At 43.8% G+C, this 20545-nt stretch overlaps 1 protein-coding gene across 1 annotated transcript in view; it reads right to left on the reverse strand.

The window, feature by feature from the left end:
- The window catches only part of LOC146813687 (solute carrier family 22 member 7-like), a 217197-nt gene that overhangs the window by 134420 nt on the left and 62232 nt on the right, over positions 1-20545 (reverse strand). The window contains exons 2-3 of the mRNA XM_085610180.1: positions 7463-7566; positions 4839-4993 (exon numbers count right to left, since the gene is read on the reverse strand). Of these exons, the coding sequence (XP_085466306.1) occupies positions 4839-4993; positions 7463-7566 (259 nt within the window). The remainder of the gene's footprint in view (positions 1-4838; positions 4994-7462; positions 7567-20545) is intronic.

The following is a 20545-nucleotide window of genomic DNA, read 5'->3' on the forward strand; positions in this document are numbered from 1 at the left end:
CGAACTGCCAAGCAAGGTCCTCCCTGGACTGGAAACAAGCATCCTAGGACCGGTTTCGGGGTTTCACCCCTCTTCAGCCAGGATAGCTTGATTCCAGTGGCATGGAGAGCACGGGACTGACGTCTGAGCATACCCGTCCCACTAGGGGTGACAAATGCAAAAACAACAATTGATGGACAGGATGCAGAACAATGTCATACATTCACCCCAGTACAGAGAGCAGGGCCTAAATCCTTCGTTTTTTTGCTCACCATGCAATTCCAGTTTGAACCCAGCCATATGCAAATCAGTCTTGACCCTGTGCCCAATGGGAACAGTCCAGCCCGAACTGCCAGGCCAGGTCCTCCCTGGACTGGAAACAAGCATCCTAGGACCAGTGTCGGGTTTGCAGCCCGCATCAACCAGGATAGCTTCACTCCAGTGGCATGGAGAGCACTGGACCCACGTCTGGGAATACCTTTCCCACTCAGGGTGACAAATGCAAAAAGAACAATTGATGGACAGAATGTAGAACAATGTCATACATTCACCCCAGTACAGAGATCTGGGCCTAAATCTGTTGTTTTTGCTCCCTATGCCATTCCAGTTTGAACTCATCCATATGCAAATCAGTCTTGACCCTGTGCCCAATGGCAACAGTACAGCTTGAACTGCATCCTAGGACCGGTTTCAGGGTTTCACCCCTCATCAGCCAGGCTAGCAAAAGAATTATGGTTTTAACCCAGATCTATTGACTTGGGGTGAATGTTTGATTTGCTCTGCATTCCGTCTATCATATGTGTGTCTTTTGCTTTCTTGCCCTAAGTGCACCAGGTAAGCCCAGACGTGGGTCCTAGGCTCACTGTGCCACTGGATGGATGAGGGGTGATGCCCCGAAACTGGTCCCAGGATGCTTGTTTCCGGTCCAGGGAGGACCTGGCTTGGCAGTTCGGACTGGACTGTGCCCATGAGGCACAGGGTCAATACTGATTTGCATATGGTCAGGTCTGAACTGGGGTTGCATGGTGAGCAAAAGAACAATGGAATTAACTTAGATCTATTTACTGGTGGTGAATGTTTGATTTGCCCTGCATTCTGTCCATCATATGCGGTATTTTCCTGCCCATTGTGCCGCAGCCTGCCCTATGACTCAGTGTAGCTGACAGACTTATGAATTCTTCCCAGACAGTCATACAATAGAGGAATTAGGTGTGCCTCAATGAGCCATCACTGGTAGGATTTGGGGGGCGGTTTTGAGCACAGGCCCACTTACGCCTGAATAGGCGCCCCTGGTTGTGGTGCTAAAGGTGCCCAGATGGCCACTTTCAAACTGAAGACTTAAACAAAATTTGGCCAAAATGTGCTGTGAGAACAAGAACACCAGGACCAACCTGGGGCCATATTACAGATGTAGAGCATTTTCATAGAATGTGCTGGACAGACCTTTCAAAAGGGGCATCCTGCGCAATCCTGGAAAATGTGCCGTATTATGGTGAATGCGCTGCCCCAGGTAAAAAATGGAGCAGCTGCTTTAAATTCAGTCTGTGTTTTCACAGTGCAGGCGGCAACCCACCTGCACTTTTAAAAGGGATTAGAAATCCCTTTGCAGGTGGGTGCAGCCATTGACTGCACCCACCTGCACGGGAATGTCTGTGGGGTACATGGGACCCCTTTACCCCCTCTAGAGGGCTGCCATCAGGGGGCCCACCTTTTAGGTGGGGCACTGTCAGTGTGCCTCCTGAGAGCTTCTTTGCCTCTGCGTCCACTTCTGTAATACAACATGGATGCAGAGGCAAATGGATTCCCTCATTTGCATGGGGCACACCCCCATGCAAATTAGGGCATGCCTTCTGAAGATAGCACTGGCGCTTTATGTGTGCCAGCGCTATCTGCATTACAGAAGGGCACGAACATGCATCTGTGTTCCCTTCTGTAATACCAAAGTGCCCTGGGGTGCACAAAGCCAGTGCAGACGTGTAATATGGCCCCCGCTCGTCTATCTGCCCAAGTTGCCTCGCCAGTTGGATGGACATTGCTGCTTATCCCGCTATGGTCTTCTCCACAGCAGCAAATCTGTTTCAGTAGTCCTTCGCCAAAGGGGCATCTGACCGCGTGATACTGTCTCCTGCTACAGCCCCCTGCCTTGTCCGACTGGAGATTTTTTACTTTAATTTCGGCTACTATGTCTGAAGGTAAAAATCTTTACTGCGGCTTCACTCCACAACCATCCAACGACGACGCTCTGTCCTCCGACACTCCTGCAACCTTGCCCCACTAAACTTTCTTTAAGAATTTAGAAGAAGTCCGAATGTAAGTGCTGACCGGGCCCAATTCACTTCTTCTGTCCAAACCACGCTCACCCACGGTGAACCTTAACTTTCAACGTTGACTAAGTCTCGTGCGGCCATGTGTCCATGATTGGCACTTTGATCTTTTAGTTGCTGGATCTCACTAAAACCATTACAAATTAACAACTCTGCTTCTGCAGATTGGATTTTTGCAGTTTTGATGTCAAAAATGTTATAAAATGTACTGTACTATTCTCAATTGGTTTGGGTATTTTCAATTTATTACTGTTTCTATGCTGCATAAATACTTTAAAATATTGCCTCTAAGTTAAGTCTGACTGCTTTTGGTGCCAAGCTACCCAGAGTTAAGCACAGTTTAATTTAGTGACTTTTTGTGGTTCAACATGCAAGGGATTGTGGCTGTTGCTTGACCAGGGCTCACATCCCAATCAACCAACCCAATTTCTCACACTGCTACCATCATTAATCAAATGCTATTTTTTCCTTTTAGTGCTAGGCTTCCCTTAGATAATGCTTCAAGTTCAAGAGTTTCACTCACCTTTGAGTGCGATCCTACGCTGTTACCAACAGAGTTTAACCTTGGCATCAGGGCCTCTAACCTTGGGGTTCAAAGATCACAACCTTCACAGAATATTAGACAACGCTAAGGAATACTATCAGAAATAGATGAATTTGCTTCTAGGCTATTGAGTTGTTGTGTGTCATGTCTAGGCATTAGAGCCCTCACCAATTGTCAACTAATATATTCCTGACGGCTATAATATCAACCTAGCACCAAAGGTAATTGTGTTCTTTAATCAGCAAACCCCCATTTAAGAACTCTTCTGCACTGATTAATTCTCAAACAGGGATTAGGGTTTATGCCCAATGTTACAACCCCCCATTTAAGAACACTTCTGGACTGATTAATTCCCAAGCAGGGATTAGGGTTTGTACCCAATGTTACAATCTCATTTCTTTATTGGAACCCACTTATCTTGAAGAAGACAGCTGTTGTCAAGGGCCCGACAGGGAAGTCTTCTTAAATGTCAGCGTCACTTGTCTGAGGTATAAGCAAATTCCTCCATAAGACACTTTGCACTGTACAGATTTAGACTGTGGATCACCAGTGAGAATGACTCCCAGCGAGGAAGATAAAGCCACAGACAAAAAAACTCATTGACAATACAGAAGTGACCTGACAGCTGAATGGCAGTAAGAAGTCATGAAGTACAGAAGCAAAACTAATGACACATGTCTAGAGCTCTAGACGAGCACTGGAAATCTGGATCAAGGTGAAGAAACTGTCATGTGCAGGCTGGCAACTGTATTGTAAAGCAAGGAGAGATAGTTCTCAGGCTATGTAGTGCCGTAGTGCTGTAGTGGAAACAAGGGGAAGGAAGCTATCAAATAGCAAGCTCCTTCTTGTTGATTTGGGAATTGGAATGATTATGGAGTAAAAGTGTCTATCTTGGATGCAGACTGGAAGATTCTGGAAATGTTCTGAAGACATATGAGGATGGCCTTGAAAAGACTGTAAATTTGCCTTGGCAGTTTAAATAGGTCTTCTTTCTAAAGGTCTTCTTGTGGACTTCTTGACACACCTTTGAAGCCGGAGGACAGATTTCTGTGACTTACACCTTGTAAGCGAGTGAGGCCACCAGAGTTTCCTGATGCTCTTTCATTGCAGCTCAAGCAGCTGGTCTTTAATTGCTTTGGATGCTTGGAGAACCGTGATAGTCTATATTAATCCTGCATCGGAATTCAGGCAGTCCCATTCACTCTGTTAATTTTTGAGTAGCAAGCCTCAACTGTGTATAGACTCAGAGCAGCTATCTCATTGGATAATTGATGGTGAAACTACCAAGTCCTCTAACTATCGAGAGATGCTCCTCTAAGGTCAAGTTAGTCCTCAGGTTAGATTTGCAGAGACCTTCCCTGCAGCAGATCTGGAGAGCAGGGCTTACACTTGGATGTATCCACCACATTTATCAATGTTTACTTATTGGACATTCATGCTGTAACACTAGGCTGCTATACGTTTCTCATTGGTTTTGTCTTTTTAGACCTTGTTTTGTTTTTTCATGACCTAAGCAAAATCATGCATGTTCTGGCTAACAGTGGTTTGGTCATTTATTAAAGAAGAGTATGCCTACTTTGGGTATATCCCTCATTAGCTGTGTGCTCGGAGAAAGGAAGATAACAAGGAGGTGATGTTTTGATTACCTGCCAATATTACTGTGACTTCAACTCAGTCTTCCTCGTCCCACTTCTTACAACCCATCAACATTTCTATTGCTTTACTTTCTTAAAAACTACAATAATGAAGACATGATGCACAATGTGGTGGGGGTGAGGTGTCATGTTGAAGCTACATCCTTTATGTGGAAGGGGCCCATCCACCCCTTGCTATATAATGCTAAAGAGTCTGATAAGTTAGACATTGGGATACATGTCTTAGACATTAGACTTACCTCAGCTGCACAAAGATTAATATGATTAAGACTGAACTAGTGTAAGTACATTACTTGTAAAATAAAACATTCTACAGGTAATCAAAACTTCACTAACCTAAAACCAATGCTATGATCGAAAGTCCAGAAAGTGAGACTCCAGAAAGAGACCGGAAAACTGCATGCATGAGGTAATTGACAGAAGCTGTGGCCGCTATCCCGAACACCAATGTGGCCACCAAGGACACCAGGAGCATTGTTCGTCTGCCATATCTGTGTAGAAACACATGAAAAGAAGTAGTCTGTAACAAGTGGCATAGTTCCACAGCGGCACTCCTCTTGACTTTCCTATAGATGAGGATGGAGGGGGGAGTGAGGACACAGCAAATTAAAATTCTAATAGAACTACTGCCATTGCAATCAGTCAATGATGCAGACTATTTATTGCAGACTATTTATTTAGCAATTTAGGTATTAGAGGACTCATTTACAAGAGGACTGCACCGCCAGTTAGTCAATTTTTTTTATGCTCCGGTGGAAGAGGCGTCCTAATCATTTCTATGAGGCGATGCAAAGTCCCCCACTTATCTTTGAATGGCCTCATAGATTTGGAGTAAGGGGAGGAAGTGCAAAGCGCTAAATTGCCTTACTCCGTATAAACAAAGCATTCCATGGGTATTGCTGTGTGTGTTCCCGCGCAATACCCATGAATAACGCTGCCTCAGGATTACCTCTTTAGACATGTGCTGCCTTCTGCAGTATAAAACGACAGAGGAAAAGGCCTCTCATGATTGTTTTTGCAGGAAGGTGCCCCTTCCAGAATAGTATTAATCAGGCCAACAACACAGGGTACCTGCATTAGTGCTCAGCTGCAAATTGTGCGCTGGCGCTGGCTATAAGGACAGGAATGCATCATATCTTGTAAATGTGGTGCTTTCAGGCCCTTTTGAATTAGCATAGGGGAGCTCAGGAAAAGGACTTGCATTGCTGACCTACTCCAATTCTCTGTAAATGAGTGCCTGGATTTTTTATAAGTGTTACGCAAACAAAAGATAGACAGAATGCTGAATGAATCACACATTCACCCTCAGTCAAAAGATCTAAGTTAAATCGTTAAATCCATTATTCTTCAGCTCACATCGCCACCACAGTCTAGACCCAACGATATGCAAATCAGTCTTGACCCTGTTCCTTATAGGAACAATTCAGCCCGAACAGCCAAGCCAGGTCTTTCCTGGACCAGAAACAAGCATCCTGGGATATGTTTGGGAGTATTACCCCATATCATCCAGGCTAGCTTGAATCCAGCACTGATCACCAGGTATTGCTCACCATTTACTGAAATCCAAAAGCAAAGATGCCCCCTCACATCGAGTGCTGGGGGTTTGCGACTGCAGGAGTATGTTTACACTATTGTGCATTGACCAGGGAAAGATCAAAATCCTGCTGACTATTTTTCATGAGTGCCATTGAGTGTCACAGTACAGCATCTAAAGTGGCTGCCTCATAGATTAACTTAATAGTCAAGTCAATCATTCCTGCAATATATCTTTGCTTTGATCAAGATATGCTTGCTCTCAAGGACAATATTGTACAGCAATCCTGGAAGAAACATACTCAGCCTCTCATTGATGATTTTGAATATCAAAAGTTAAAAAATCTGAGAGGAACTTTCTGGTATTCAGGAAGACATTATATTACAAGGTTCGAGAAGTGCAATTCCTGAGAGTCTGAGACAACAAGTCATTGAATTAGCACACAATGGTCATTGTGGCATATTCGTCACTAAGAGAGCTCTCTGAGACCGAGTGTGGTTTCCTCACCTTGATGAAAGGTTTGAAAGAGAATCAAAGGACTGTCATTTGTGCAGCTGCTTATCTTCCGAAACAACACAGTATCCATTAGTAATGTCTGATCACCTAAAGAAGGGGCCTCATTTACAATGCTTTGGCATAGGGCAGTGCCACAAGTTTTATATTTTTAAGATACAGTGCATTCCTGTGCTTTTAGTCAGTTGCGTTGCACAATATGGTGCCTGGCGCCATCGGTCTCTGCATTGTTGGAGCAATTGCTTTTGTGCAGGAAGGGACACCTTCCTGCACATAAACAATCCATGGAGGAGATTTTCTCTTTCTATGTGTGCTGCAGGATGCACTCTATAGATGTCATCCAATTGGAGTTTGCGGAAACTACGTGCACAATGTAGTTTCAAGGGCATTATTTGCTTACAGGTCCTAATAGAAAGTCTTTAAAGTGCTATGTATATTGTTACAACTACTTATTATTGAATCTATTTATTTAACATGGTATTAATTGAGCGATGAATCACTCATGGTTTTTGGCTCGTCTTTGCACTTGATTCAATGTGGGTGAGCAAGACCTTCAGTAACCTACCTTGGACTCACATAGAACCACCAAATCTATGAATTGTTCAAAACCAACAGCCTATTGTATCTCACTGACCTACTACTGCCTGAAGTGTGTGCCAGTATCCACCATCTGTAGAACAACTGTCTACCTGTTTAATTCCCTTAAGCAGACCTCTGTCCATTCCCCATCAGTCACCAAACCATAAACTCCTAAGGTGCAATCTACTGAGATCTTAGCGACCAAGACCCTGAGTTTGTGATGGGAAGGAGTCAGAAATGCAACACTTATCACAGAGTGCACATACAAAAACAGCTAACCCATGTAGGAACATAGAAATACAGATTATGAAACAATGGATACATCCTACAGTACCTATCGGACAAGTTACCAATGAAAATGGATCCCACGGTAACACCGATGAAGAAGAAGGTAGAAGATGCCTTACTGAGCCATTTCTTCCCGCACACGAGGTCCCACTGAAAGAGAGAGACAGAGGTCGATGTTAAAATCACTGATTACTGAGTGGAATTCTTCATACCCAGTTGGCTAGTTCCATGTACCGTTTGTAGCACTGAATTGTTGGGACCCTCCATACCATGCATTCCATGCGTTCATGCCTGTATCACAGCATATACAACATGTCTCACTACCATATTTATACAAATACTCCAAAACTTACTAATGTTGAAAGATAGAGGTTGGCTTATATGTTAATATGTTCCTCGCTGCACCTTCAGGTCACCAGATAGATTAGGACATGAATATCCATGGAGGCAGGGCACATGGAGAAGATGTAGTATGGCATAATGGAGTAGGGAATGAGATCACCAGAACTCTCAGAATCAAACATCAGGTGTACTTCTGGGTTGTTTGTGGCAGAAAATATGTAAGATCCGACAAGTATAGGGGCAAATTGCCCAGCAGCGTCAATTGTTTTACTTTCTTGACACTCAACATAGTTCCTCAAGTGCTCACCTGTGTCCTGCATTGTGACTATCATTTCTCAGTTACATGTTCTCTACCATGGTACTTCCTTCCCAGTGCTGAAGTGGCCTTCAATCATTGCTCATTTCCTGACAGGGACTCTTGGTACACCGGCGTACTTGTTACACCTTATTGCCTACTTGAACAACGTGGATTCCAGCTCCACGATTGCATGTAATCTGAGGCTTTTTGAGGAGTGACAGCCAGTACGAATAGCTGACAACCAACCAAAATAGCTTATCCCTCCTTTTGTCTCCTGACCTCTTTGACCCCCAACCCTAGTTCCACTTTACAAACTTTGATCCCTTCTCAGAGGGGCAGGTGCATTGGTAAGGTAGAGAAGGCAGGATTGGCATTGACCTCCACACACCTGCGCTCCAAGTTTGTCCCATGCGCTAAGTCAACCTTAACTCCTACTTTCAGCATACATTACACCTGTCAGTCAGTCAGTCAAAAGAAATGTATTCAGCAATATAACCTTGAAAAGACAGACACATCAATAATAAATTACAATAAAAGCACATAAAAAAGATATCCAATACCGTGTGCAAAACTGCAGAAATATAGTCCCTTTAGTTTAAATAGTTTTCATGTGACCAAAGGTTTAAAATACACTGTCAGTTAAAACTGAGATGTTGAGTCAAGCTTAGTTTTCCACGAAAACACTAAATAAACAATTTGAGAACTACAGTAAAAGCAGTGCCTTAAGAACCTACTTAAAAAAATAACAAATCCTTGATGATCATATCTTTCCGTATCCTCAGTGCTTATTGGATATAACTAATAACTACATGGCATGCAAACTGCGAATCAAGATGCTGTAGAAATTGAATGCAGAATATAAAGGATCGAAGATTATTCATAAGCAGTATTGGACATGGAAATGGGATTCTAATTATTAAATAATACCCGCAAAACAATATAAAATGTGATCTTACAATACTCAGGTGCCGATTCCAATCCGGGTCGGAAAGCACTCCAACCGAGCCGGATGCGGAGTGTTTTCCAACCGAGCCGTAGTCCTGCAGTCCGATCGAGCGAGTACGATGCGGCCGTATGCTGCCAGACTTGGTGCGGTCGGACTCCCATAGAAGTCGATGGGAGCCGGTCGTACGACGCGTACATGGGCTCTCATTGACAGAATGGGTACGTCTCGCGCAAGGGCTCCCCCTACAGTGGGTACACGTTGGTGCCATCCGCACCTTACATGCTTGTGTTGGGGGGACCCTTGGGTCTCCCCATGTGTCCGAGTCGTAAGTCTGCGGGTGACGGAGGGGTCCGACGCGGACCCCCAAAGGCAACTACCCGGACGTTTTGGGAGCTGGACACTCCGGCTCGCACAAGCTGCCCGACGCGTGCATCGTGCTGGCTCGGTCGTAAATCGCATCCATTGCACGCCACGGTTAGCTTCTGACCGAGACTTGCGGAGCGGTTTGGAACCGGAAACGACTCGGTCGGTGAATTTTACGTAGCTCGCATCGTACTTGCCTGCTTGTACAGCTGTACGAGTCTGGCAGAAAACACGCGGATGGCTCGTAGTTTTTCTGGCCGTATCGCATTCGGTGCCCTTCCGACCCGGATCGGAATCGGCCCCTTAATATCAATTGTATCATACGTCCACACAACCAATATTTTACATTGAAAAACACCCACCGTCAAATAGCAATTCAGTTAACAGACACCCATTTTTAACAACACCATATATGACGAACCAACAACCATTATATGTCGACATTAATATACACCGACAACCCTCTGATCAAACATCCACACTGACACATTCTTATGCTCACTTCTACCAGTATATATTCATACACATTACATCAAATAGCCACCATGAGTTCACCCTTATAAACCCACACAACCACCATCATACACCAATACACAGACCATCATTCATCTATACTTCCAACATATATCAATGTTGTATATTGTCAAAAATAAAATAACAACCATCATACGGCCATTCAGATAATCACTGACATAATATCGATTTCAAAAATATCTCCATACACAAATATCGACACATAAATATTGATGTCAAAAATATAGACATCCGATCATTAGAATTTAAAGTACAAAAATATCGAACAAATAATATCGATGTAAAAAATATCGATGTACACAATATCGTTTTTTATATATAAAAAAGAATGCATAAAGCACGTCTTTTGCTTAATGTTCCGAGACACTGTTCAGTTTTCAACAACATCCGTAATTTGCACTGGCTCCTGGTGCTTCAGCGTATAAAATTCAAGGCCCTGTGCATTGTTTATAAGGCCTTGCACCACATAGGTCCTTCATTTCTTCAGAAGCTCTTCGCATGGTACCAACCGACCAGACACCTTCGGTCGATGGGGGCAAGACTACTGCTGGTACCTAGAATTCGTACAGCCCACTGGGGAGGCCGGAGCTTCTATTACGGCGCATCAAAACTGTGGAACGCTCAGCCTTTGGAACTTAGGAAAATCAGTTCCCTGATTGGCTTTAGAAAGCAATTAAAAACCTGGCTTTTTCAGTACTAGGTGCTAGCTTGCGGCTTGTATTTCCTTGCGCCGAGACACCTCAGGGTATTTGTGCGCTTTTATAAATCTTATTAACATTAACATTAACATTCAAATAAATTAAATAATGAAATTTACTTAAAAAAAATTTAACTGTAATGTACATTTTAACAAATATAATAAATGCATTTAATTAAAACAATTAAACATACATATATAAAATGTAATATATACGTATATTTACTTTAAAACGATTATTAAATGTATAATTTTAATTTATTTTAAATGTTAAAAATAGGGGTTGAATTTAAGTGAAGAATTGGCAATTCATTTGCACAATAAATTGAATATAAAGGTCAGCATATGTGTGTGTTTCATGATTTTAATTTTGTTTTATTACAGGCACTTCTTTTGCAACTGGTGGAAATTCTGTAGCTTAATGAAGAAACATTGGATTCATGGATAATATCATGAAATTATGGACGTTTTTTCCATAAATGATTCGTTGTTTATATGCACATAAATATTTTGTAAAATATGATTAGCCCACTTGGGCTTAATTGATGGTGAACCTTGCAGTTGTACATAGGCGCAGGATACTTTAAGCAAGCGATGACATTCGCTGAAAGGTTTTGAATATTATATACTTATGTATTATGTTGAAATATATCAATTCAGGCATAAAGAGGTAGAGCCTATAATACAGCTTGTAACAACGATGGTCATCCGTCTTAGCCAATCAACGTGTTATATGCATTGCGCATTGGAATATTGGATGTTTTATTATAATATTACCCATTACGAACTTTTATGCACTTATAAATTTATATTTGAATTGATTTTGTGCAGTACATAAATGTATTAGGACATATGAAGGACGTAATGCGGTTATCAATTTCGCATAAACTAGAGCGATTTCAATGTGCTATGAACCATTTATGTGGTAATTTTTTAATTTATATTGCCCACTGGGAATCAAAGCATGATTTGTATTGAATTTTTGAACATTACTAGATGCTTAGAGAGTTACGTGATATTCCAAAATGGCTGCGACAGTTGCGATTATTTACTTTCTGTTTGCAAGAGAAGTCCGTTTTCTATAATTCACAAAGTGGTGTATTTAAACATTATACGAGCGTGATCAAGCCGTAAAGTTGAAACGCGTCGTCCTGACTTGCCGAATACATTATCTACGTGTAAACTGGGTGTCCGAGTGTTTCCTACGTATATGGGGACTTGAGGAGTTTATATATATATATATATATATATATATATATATATATATATATATATATATATATATATATTACCTACTGGTGGTCGCCAGTAGGTAGTTATAGTTAGGACCCCTTTTCCATAGGAAATCCGCAACATTCTATTTTGAATAACTTTGGCGCCGGTTGACGAATCCTCGCGAATTTCTCAAAATAGGTGGGGCGCTACGCTCCGCTCCTACCCTGAAAGTCTTGGGAGGATTCGTCAAGCGGGGGCTGAGATAAAAGGGGGGTCCCAAAACGCGTTTTTCCCATGCATTTTTCCATAGGACCTTTAGACAGGGCTACAGCCCGAACGGCTGAACAGAATTACTTGAAATTTGGCAGAGAGGTAGTCCTCAGGTCAAGGAAGTGCCTTTTGTAGGTTTGGTGTAAATCTGTTCAGTAGATTCTGAGAAAATAGCCTTTAAATCAATATATATATCTGAGCCAGCTTACGGTACGCTTACCGTAAGCTTACCGTACGCGTACGGTGGCGTGCGCGAGCGCGATTTTGATTGGCTCTTAGATCTTAGTAAACATTCGAATTGGCCGAAACCAGGAAGCTGCGGCCGCCATTTTCTCTCTCGCACTGAGAGTTAGGTTGTTAAATAAAACCAATACACATGTAAAGGAGCTGTTTTGACAGCTCACACACACATAGCCATGTTGAGGGAGTCCCCCAAGACCCCCCAAGGCCAAAAATGCCATTTTTATTTTTTCGCTAATTTCGCCGATTACGCTTACCGTACGCGTACGGTAAAAAATGTAAAAAAAGAAACACTATCCACACTTTCCCCACCCCCTGTGCTTTTGGTGGCCTAGGCCACCAAATGTGCAGGTCTTATCTATAATGTGAAAAACCACAATATTTTTAAAAAAAATAATAAAAGAAAAAATTAGCCACACTCTCTCCACCCCGTGTGCAAATGGTGCCCGAAGGGCACCATTTGTGCATGGCTTATAAGCACCGTAAGCACAGTAAGCACCGCGTGCTTACTGTGCGCGCACGGTGCGCGAAGCGCACCGTGCGTGCACGGAACGAACTGCGTTAAGTGGGCGCGCACGCCACGAATGGCGTAAAGTAACTTAGCATTTAAAAAAACGTACAAATTCACTGAAAAAACCATAGGTTTCACACACGTTATAGTTAGGAATTAGCATTTAAAAAACCTTGCAAATTCACTGAAAAAACCATAGGTTTCACACATGTTATAGTTAGCGGAAATTTTACTGATAAAAAACCAGTGAAATTCCCCCGTTATAGTTAGTGCAGGCAACTATAACTCACGCGACCGCAATCTTCTGCTGATGACATATGTGTCTTTATGAAAAAATAATATTTGTAATATATGTATAGCTAAAAATGTATGGAAGAAGACATGGGCAAATAAGTGTCTAAATACAGTATTAGCATCAGCAGAGGATTGCGGTCGCGTGAGTTATAGTTGCCTGCACTAACTATAACGGGGGAATTTCACTGGTTTTTTATCAGTAAAATTTCCGCTAACTATAACATGTGTGAAACCTATGGTTTTTTCAGTGAATATATATATATTCACTGAAAAAAACATAGGTTTCACACACGTTATAGTTAGGAATTAGCATTTAAAAAACCTTGCAAATGCCACGCTCTGCCACTCCCTTGTAAATACGCCCCTTAGATTACTACTATTTCGATATTCACAAAGGGCCCAATTCACAGAACTAACTTAAGACAAAATCCTAAACTTACTACCATTTTGGTATTCACAGAAGGCACTTACTCATTTTGGTATTCACAGAAGAAACTTACTCACTTCGGTATTCACAGAAGTTAGGAGTCCTAACTTTAGGACTCCTAAATGCCTTCTGTGAATACCGAAAGTCTTAAAATTAGGATTTTTCTCAGTTTAGGAGTCCTAAAGTTAGGACTCCTAACTTTACTACTACTAAACTGAGAAAAATCCTAATTTTAAGGCTTTCGGTATTCCCAGAAAGCATTTAGGAGTCCTAAAGTTAGGAGTCCTAAGTTTACTACTACTAAATTGAGAAAAATCCTAATTTTAAGACTTTCGGTATTCACAGAAGGCATTTAGGAGTCCTAAAGTTAGGAGTCCTAACTATACTACTACTAAACTGAGAAAAATCCTAATTTTAAGGCTTTCGGTATTCACAGAATGCATTTAGGAGTCCTAAAGTTAGGAGTCCTAACTTCTGTGAATACCGAAATGAGTATGTGCCTTCTGTGAATACCAAAATGAGTTAGTGCCTTCTGTGAATACCAAAATGGTAGTAAGTTTAGGATTTTGTCTTAAGTTAGTTCTGTGAATCGGGCCCAAAGACACATATGAGTATTATCTTTACAACTGTGTAGTCTCTTCACTCAGGTTGGACTTGCCGCACTCAGGGAGGAATCGCTGCACTCGGACGGGATCAATCTTCATTTTATTTATTTATTTATTTAGAGGTTTTATATAGCGCTGGCTGGACCCAGGGGTATCAGAGCGCTTTACATGATAGAGCTGTTTGTATGTTTGAGCGGACCGCCGTCTCTCTTACTGCTCTGTTATTGAACCTCAATGTGGCTGGAGAACTACTGACCCCATAGTCTCTCACAGTATCTGGCTACTGGTCCGTGGAAGGTCCAGGGGTCGGTCACTGGACTCAGAGACATTCAGCAGGGGGTGATCCCCTGATAACAGTTTGCATTTGTGAGCGCCCATTTTGTATGTCTATGGCCTGTTGCTGTTGCTATAATCAGACTATCATGTCGTCCTCCTAACACCGATCCTGAAGATGGCGCCCCCTTCCCTGATCTGAGGATCTGCTGAGCATGGAAATAGGAATGGGCCTACTCCCTTCACAAGCTACGGTGGCCATCTTGGTGTGGTCATTCACTTTACTAATACTCACACTCCTGGTCCCTGCTATGTTTGCCCAATATCACATACTGGGTGATGTCGCCTATCTTCAAAATGGCGCCGGTCAGGCGATTTCAGGTCTACGCCATGTGTGGTCCCCAAAGGTGAGCAGAGGGGCCGACTGGACATCAGACATTATTTTCTTCCTCATCTTGTTTTTCTATGTTGATTGAATGTACTAGCAATGGATCTAACTGTAATATAACTGCAATTGATTTAACGCTGGAACACGCTTAATCCTCATGTAAAGCGCTCTGATACCTCCGGGTCTAGCCTGGACTTCCTCATCTCCTCGCTGTGTCGCCTAGCCCCTCCCCACCTCTTCCCTCCTTCATTCTTTGCTTGCCTCCCCTATTCCTTTCCCTCTCTCCCCTGAATCTCTTTCCCCCTACCTGCTTTGTTTATCCTCGTGCCTATGCTCTGCTCAATCTCCCTCCCCGTCGCCCTTTTACATTATCCCCTTACCCTTCTACACGCCTTAAACCAATGGATGTCTACCCTACCAGCCCGACTTCCTATTATGGCCCCCTCTAGTATGCCCTTGTTCAAAGCATTCCTCTCCCCTTGTTGGGGAGGGATCCAGCATCTATGCCCTGGAGTCTCAGCGACCTCGCTGAGAGAGTCCACTGTGACAAGGGAATCACACTAAATGGAATACTGGGAATGATCCCTTTACCGCAGGGAGCCGTCTCCCACCCAGCCGGACATCAGACACGGTTACTTCCTCATCTCCTCGCTGTGTCTCCTCCCCCCTCACCCCTTCCCTCCTTCATTCTTTGCTTGCCTCCCCATTCCTTTCCTCCCTCCCCTGAAGCTCCCTCCCCCTCCTTGCTCTGTTTTTCCTTGTGCCAATTCTCCACTTAATCTCTCTCCCTGTCGCCCAATTACATTACCCCCTTACCCTCTACACGCCTTGAACCAACGGATGTAACTTGTAATTGACGTACCTTCTGTAACAATGTGTAACTTGTAAAATATGTAACTCTCTCCTCATGTAAAGCGCTCTGATACCTCCGGGTCTAGTCAGCGCTATATAAAATTCAAGTAAATAAAATTTTAAAAAATTAAAAAAATAAAATAAAAGAGCTAGTTATGGTAAGAGACAAATTACAGCATCAATGAATAACAAAAACATCAGAGTGCTTTACAAGACTGAGATACATATGGTAAAAATAAATTACAATATTTACAACATCATTATAGGATAAACAGCTGTTAAGACAGAGAATAACAAAAGGCTTGAGTTTATACATATCATGTAAACAGATATTAGGGGAGAAGAGTTGAAATACCTATAAGATATGGAAGAGCGAGTTTAAGGCGGAGGTAGAGACCTCCAATATTTATTGAGGAGGTGAAATTTGAGATTTTTTTAAAGCTGGTGTGGTAAGGTTTGCATTGTAGGTCTTTGGGGAGGGAATTCCAGATGTTGGGGGCATTTCCGGAGAAGGAGCAGGATTGAGTGGATTTCTTTTTTAGCAGGAGTGGGACAAGGAGGAGAGCGTAAGTGCTTCTTAGGGGTCGTGTGCTGCCTGCTTTGCAGACCTTATTGGCACGGTAAGGTGGTGCATTTTCACGGAGTACTTTGTGTTATTTCCAGTGGATTGTATAATGGAATCCCACATGTATTTAACACATATGCCTGTAGAACACAGTCACTACCCCGACTGCAACGTTACCGCATGCTCCTTTACCACGCAAGTCACTACAACAACTTGCCTTGGGAGGGGGTGCAAGCTTTGGAATAGTATAATTTACTATTCCAAATCCAATCTACTCAATAATATGGGATGTGTTGGATTAGAATCCAACAGCAAACCAACAATGTGCCCCATAAAGCAAGTCATTGTAATGACTTGTGGGGTAAAGGAACTCATGGTAACATTGGAATCGGGATGGTTACTGCATTATAAAGGCAGGTCGTGGTAGTGGCTGCGTGGTAAACTATGTTTCTCTTTCTGGTGCATTGCGTCATTGCAATAACAGAGGTTCTGTTCCAATGCACATCTACCTCACAAATGTAGAAGATCTCAGAAATGACGCTTCCAGTTACACATTGTCGCACCGCAGCTGAGCAGATCAAATACTGCAAGTTTCTCTCATCTTATTTTACCCCACTTCCCCCAGATGCTGGGCATGATCTAAGGAGTTTGCTCTGTTGATCTTTTGCAGATCTGAGAGGAATAGAAATTCCAGCATCGGCTCCAATGTTGTTTCTGCGGTTGGGACCAGGTGAGTGCACAACTAATTGCACCACCTCCCATAGATAGTATTAGTAGAGTGTAGTGAAGGCTGTCCATAGCAATAGTTAGAAGTGCAGACCGCAAAATTACTAGTGCCACACCCCTCCAGAGGATTCATTAGTATCAGACTCTCCAATATTACCTCCCTCAAACAAGACAGACCTCAAGAAATTAAACTCTTTATACAGTCCCCAGAGTATTAATAATGGTACAACTCAAGAGTAGTAGCTACTAGTATACACATCCAGAATATTAATTACTGCTGCATATGCCTCTACAATATTGAATGTTAACATGCACCTCTAGCTTCAGTTTTATGGATAGCAAATTAACTGAATACCAAGATTCTGTCACTCCCTAATGCAGCAAGAACCTGTACTAGCAGCAGATTTCCAAACACTTGGAATCTCACTGCTAGGAGAACATGAGGTTATATTGTTTGTATGATAATTATTTATAGGTATATTTATCAATCAAGCATAGAATATAGTAATAATATAAGCAGGAATTGCATACTTCCAACCTATACCAACAAGCTATAAAATTCTGAGATTTTGAATGCATCAAATCAGAGCCCATAAAGACATCTCCTACTATCACATTAAAGAAAAACTGGAAAGCCCTCCTCCCTCAACGACGAAGGATGAATCCCATCTCTATAAATTATATGTATGTCTATCCCCAACAGGGAGGGTATATTCAAAGATAACTCTCCAAAGATGTCTAACAATCCTCTTAGTCTGGGTACTGCAACGATATTGCAAAAGGAAAAATTCAAAGATACATTTTAAAGGGTTATAACCAATAAGGTAGACCTGTGTTATTCCATGGTGTGAGTATCCACCATCCGCACCCTGGTACTGTCTTAGTTTATTAGATGAGAAGGTCCCCAAAGTTCCTAGAGTTGCAGCAGCTTCCCATTAACTTGTCAATAACTTTGTGAATCAACCTTTGGGGGGGGGCGTGGCTTAGCCGGCTGCAAGATGGCCGCACTTTAAATGGGCTCTGCCGGCCAAGCCAAATATCGGGCATAATCCTGCGGACCTGGGGTGCTCTGACGACCCCCACATGAAGATCTGTGGTGCCTGCACCCTGGGGAATTTACAGATTATTTTGTTTTTGGGCCACTGCACACTGGAAACGTGAAGGGGCCCCCTGTGCGTGGCTGTGGCCTGCGCATAGCCAAGCGGTGGGCCTTGCTGTGGAGCAGCGTCATCGTTGCTCGCGCCAGTTGGGGAGACGCTGCCCTGACGGTGCCTGCGACCCTGACTGATGCAGAGCAGAGACGAGCCGCCATGCAGAGGTGGTATACCCGATGGGAACACAGAGTAAGTGGGGCGGATGCGGTGGGAGGCGGCTAGTGGCAGAGTGGGGGCACGGACGCTGTACCGTGGGGTCTGGGGTAGTGCCTGACTGTGACGGGGTGCCTACCTGTTGGCAGTTGGTGACGGCCCCTTCCTGAGCCCACTGGGCCCTGCTTACATCCCCGCTCTGGCGCGCCTTAGCTGTGCGACTGCCCTCGCAGCCTGAATCCTGAGGCCTGGTCAAAAGCCTTCAGGAGCCGGCGGAAGGAGGGGGCTGAGGCGAAGCTGCGCAGCTGCCGCGGTGGAGTGCTCTGCCGTTGGAAAGGAAGATTGTGTGATCCATGGCATGCAACGGCCGCGAGGAGATTATCCCTGCAGTGAAGTGAGGTCTCCGTGATCCCCCTCCCCTCTCCCATCCTCAGAGAGACAAACGTGCCCGGTGTATGGTCCAATGGATTGGACCCCTGTCTGCCTGAACCACGCCGGGAGGCGTGCTTGCATGCGGAGGATACAAGCTGTTGATGCAAGTGACTGTGGCCTGTCCGGTTTCCTTTTATTGTCATCACCGAATCACCGTGTTGCCCACTGCTGCTCCCTGTATGCCAGGCGCTATCTGGGTGAGGTGCCTTGACACAACACTGATCCGGGGAGGCAACGCACCTTGACAAGACGGCGCCTGCTGGAGGTGCGGGGCCTGCCATTTTACCTGGCTCGTGATTGCGACCTGCCCCATTGCTGGCGCTGAATTTGCTGTTGGGCCCCCCATCTGTGCCATAAAAAGGCCTACCAGGCACTGACTTTTGTTTCTCTGTGCCTCAAGCGTGATCCTGCTGGCCTCCAGGGAACCAGGTGAACTGCTTGTGGTTCCCCTCCCTACGGTCCTGTGGGCAGCATGGGCAAGGCAGATGCCAAACAGACTAAGTTAGCATTTGAGAACCATAGGCAGACCCGTCAGGAGGAATCTGCAATGGAGATGGGCGAGCAGGCTACCCAAACTAAGCACGGTGCAATGCGGGACGACAACCTGAAGGCACTGCTGCTGGAGGTCAAGGCCAGCATTGGCGGTATTGATACTAAGCTCGATCAATTGTCTGCCCGCCACGACCACGTGAAGATGGAGGTGGACACGCATGACACAAAAATCGTGCAGCTAGAGGCGAGGGTGTCTGATGTAGAAGATGCAATGACTGGCGACAAATAGAAAGGGTACAGGAGCTGATTCAGTGGATCAGGAATTCATGAATCCACCTTCTTCATGATTGCTTACTTTCGTTAATTTGTGAAGCGGAGGTAAGATGGGGAATCAATAATTCAGGCTGGCTTTATACGCAAAGGTGAAAGCATGTGTACCAGATATATAGGCACATCTAGGGGTTTCTCTTCTATTGGGAGTAATGCCAGTCTCAGTGGTTCCGCTAGCGTCTATATGCGCTTATGAGTTTGTTTAAAAGAGAATGCAGCTTCTACTGTGATTGATCGATTATTAATTCATTGTATCACATGTGGCACTGGCAAGGCTGGGCAATTGACGCACAACGTCCAAATATTGGTTTGGGTGCCAATTATTTATACTTCTTAGATTCTTTCTGCCAGGACAACAGGCTTTCTCCGTCCCACTTGCTGAGAGACTGCTGACATTGCCCCATGACTGACACTACGGGCCCGATTCACAGAACTAACTTAAGACAAAATCCTAAACTTACTACCATTTTGGTATTCACAGAAGGCACTTACTCATTTTGGTATTCACAGAAGACACTTACTCACTTCGGTATTCACAGAAGTTAGGAGTCCTAACTTTAGGACTCCTAAATGCCTTCTGTGAATACCGAAAGTCTTAAAATTAGGATTTTTCTCAGTTTAGTAGTAGTATAGTTAGGACTCCTAACTTTAGGACTCCTAAATGCCTTCTGTGAATACCGAAAGTCTTAAAATTAGGCTTTTTCTCAATTTAGTAGTAGTAAAGTGAAGGTTCCTGCCTTTCTGGCTCGCGTGGCAAATGGTCTCGTATCGCCCTGTGGCTCACCACCCGGGATGTCACCTCCTGGGCGACTTCAGTAGATCACTTGGCCCGCACATTGTCTGATCACGCCCCGTTGTGACTGTGCCTGCGCTTCCCACTTACCCTACCTCACATGTTCTCATTGCGCCTCCCTCCCAACTCGCTCTACGACGGCGCATTCTGGGAAGACATCCGGGGTGCCATTAATAAATACTTCAAGCGCAACACTGGTTCTGTTGAGTCACCCTCAATGCTCTGGGAG

Source organism: Triturus cristatus, chromosome 6, assembly GCF_964204655.1.
Source record: "Triturus cristatus chromosome 6, aTriCri1.1, whole genome shotgun sequence".
Taxonomy (NCBI): Eukaryota; Metazoa; Chordata; class Amphibia; order Caudata; family Salamandridae; genus Triturus; species Triturus cristatus.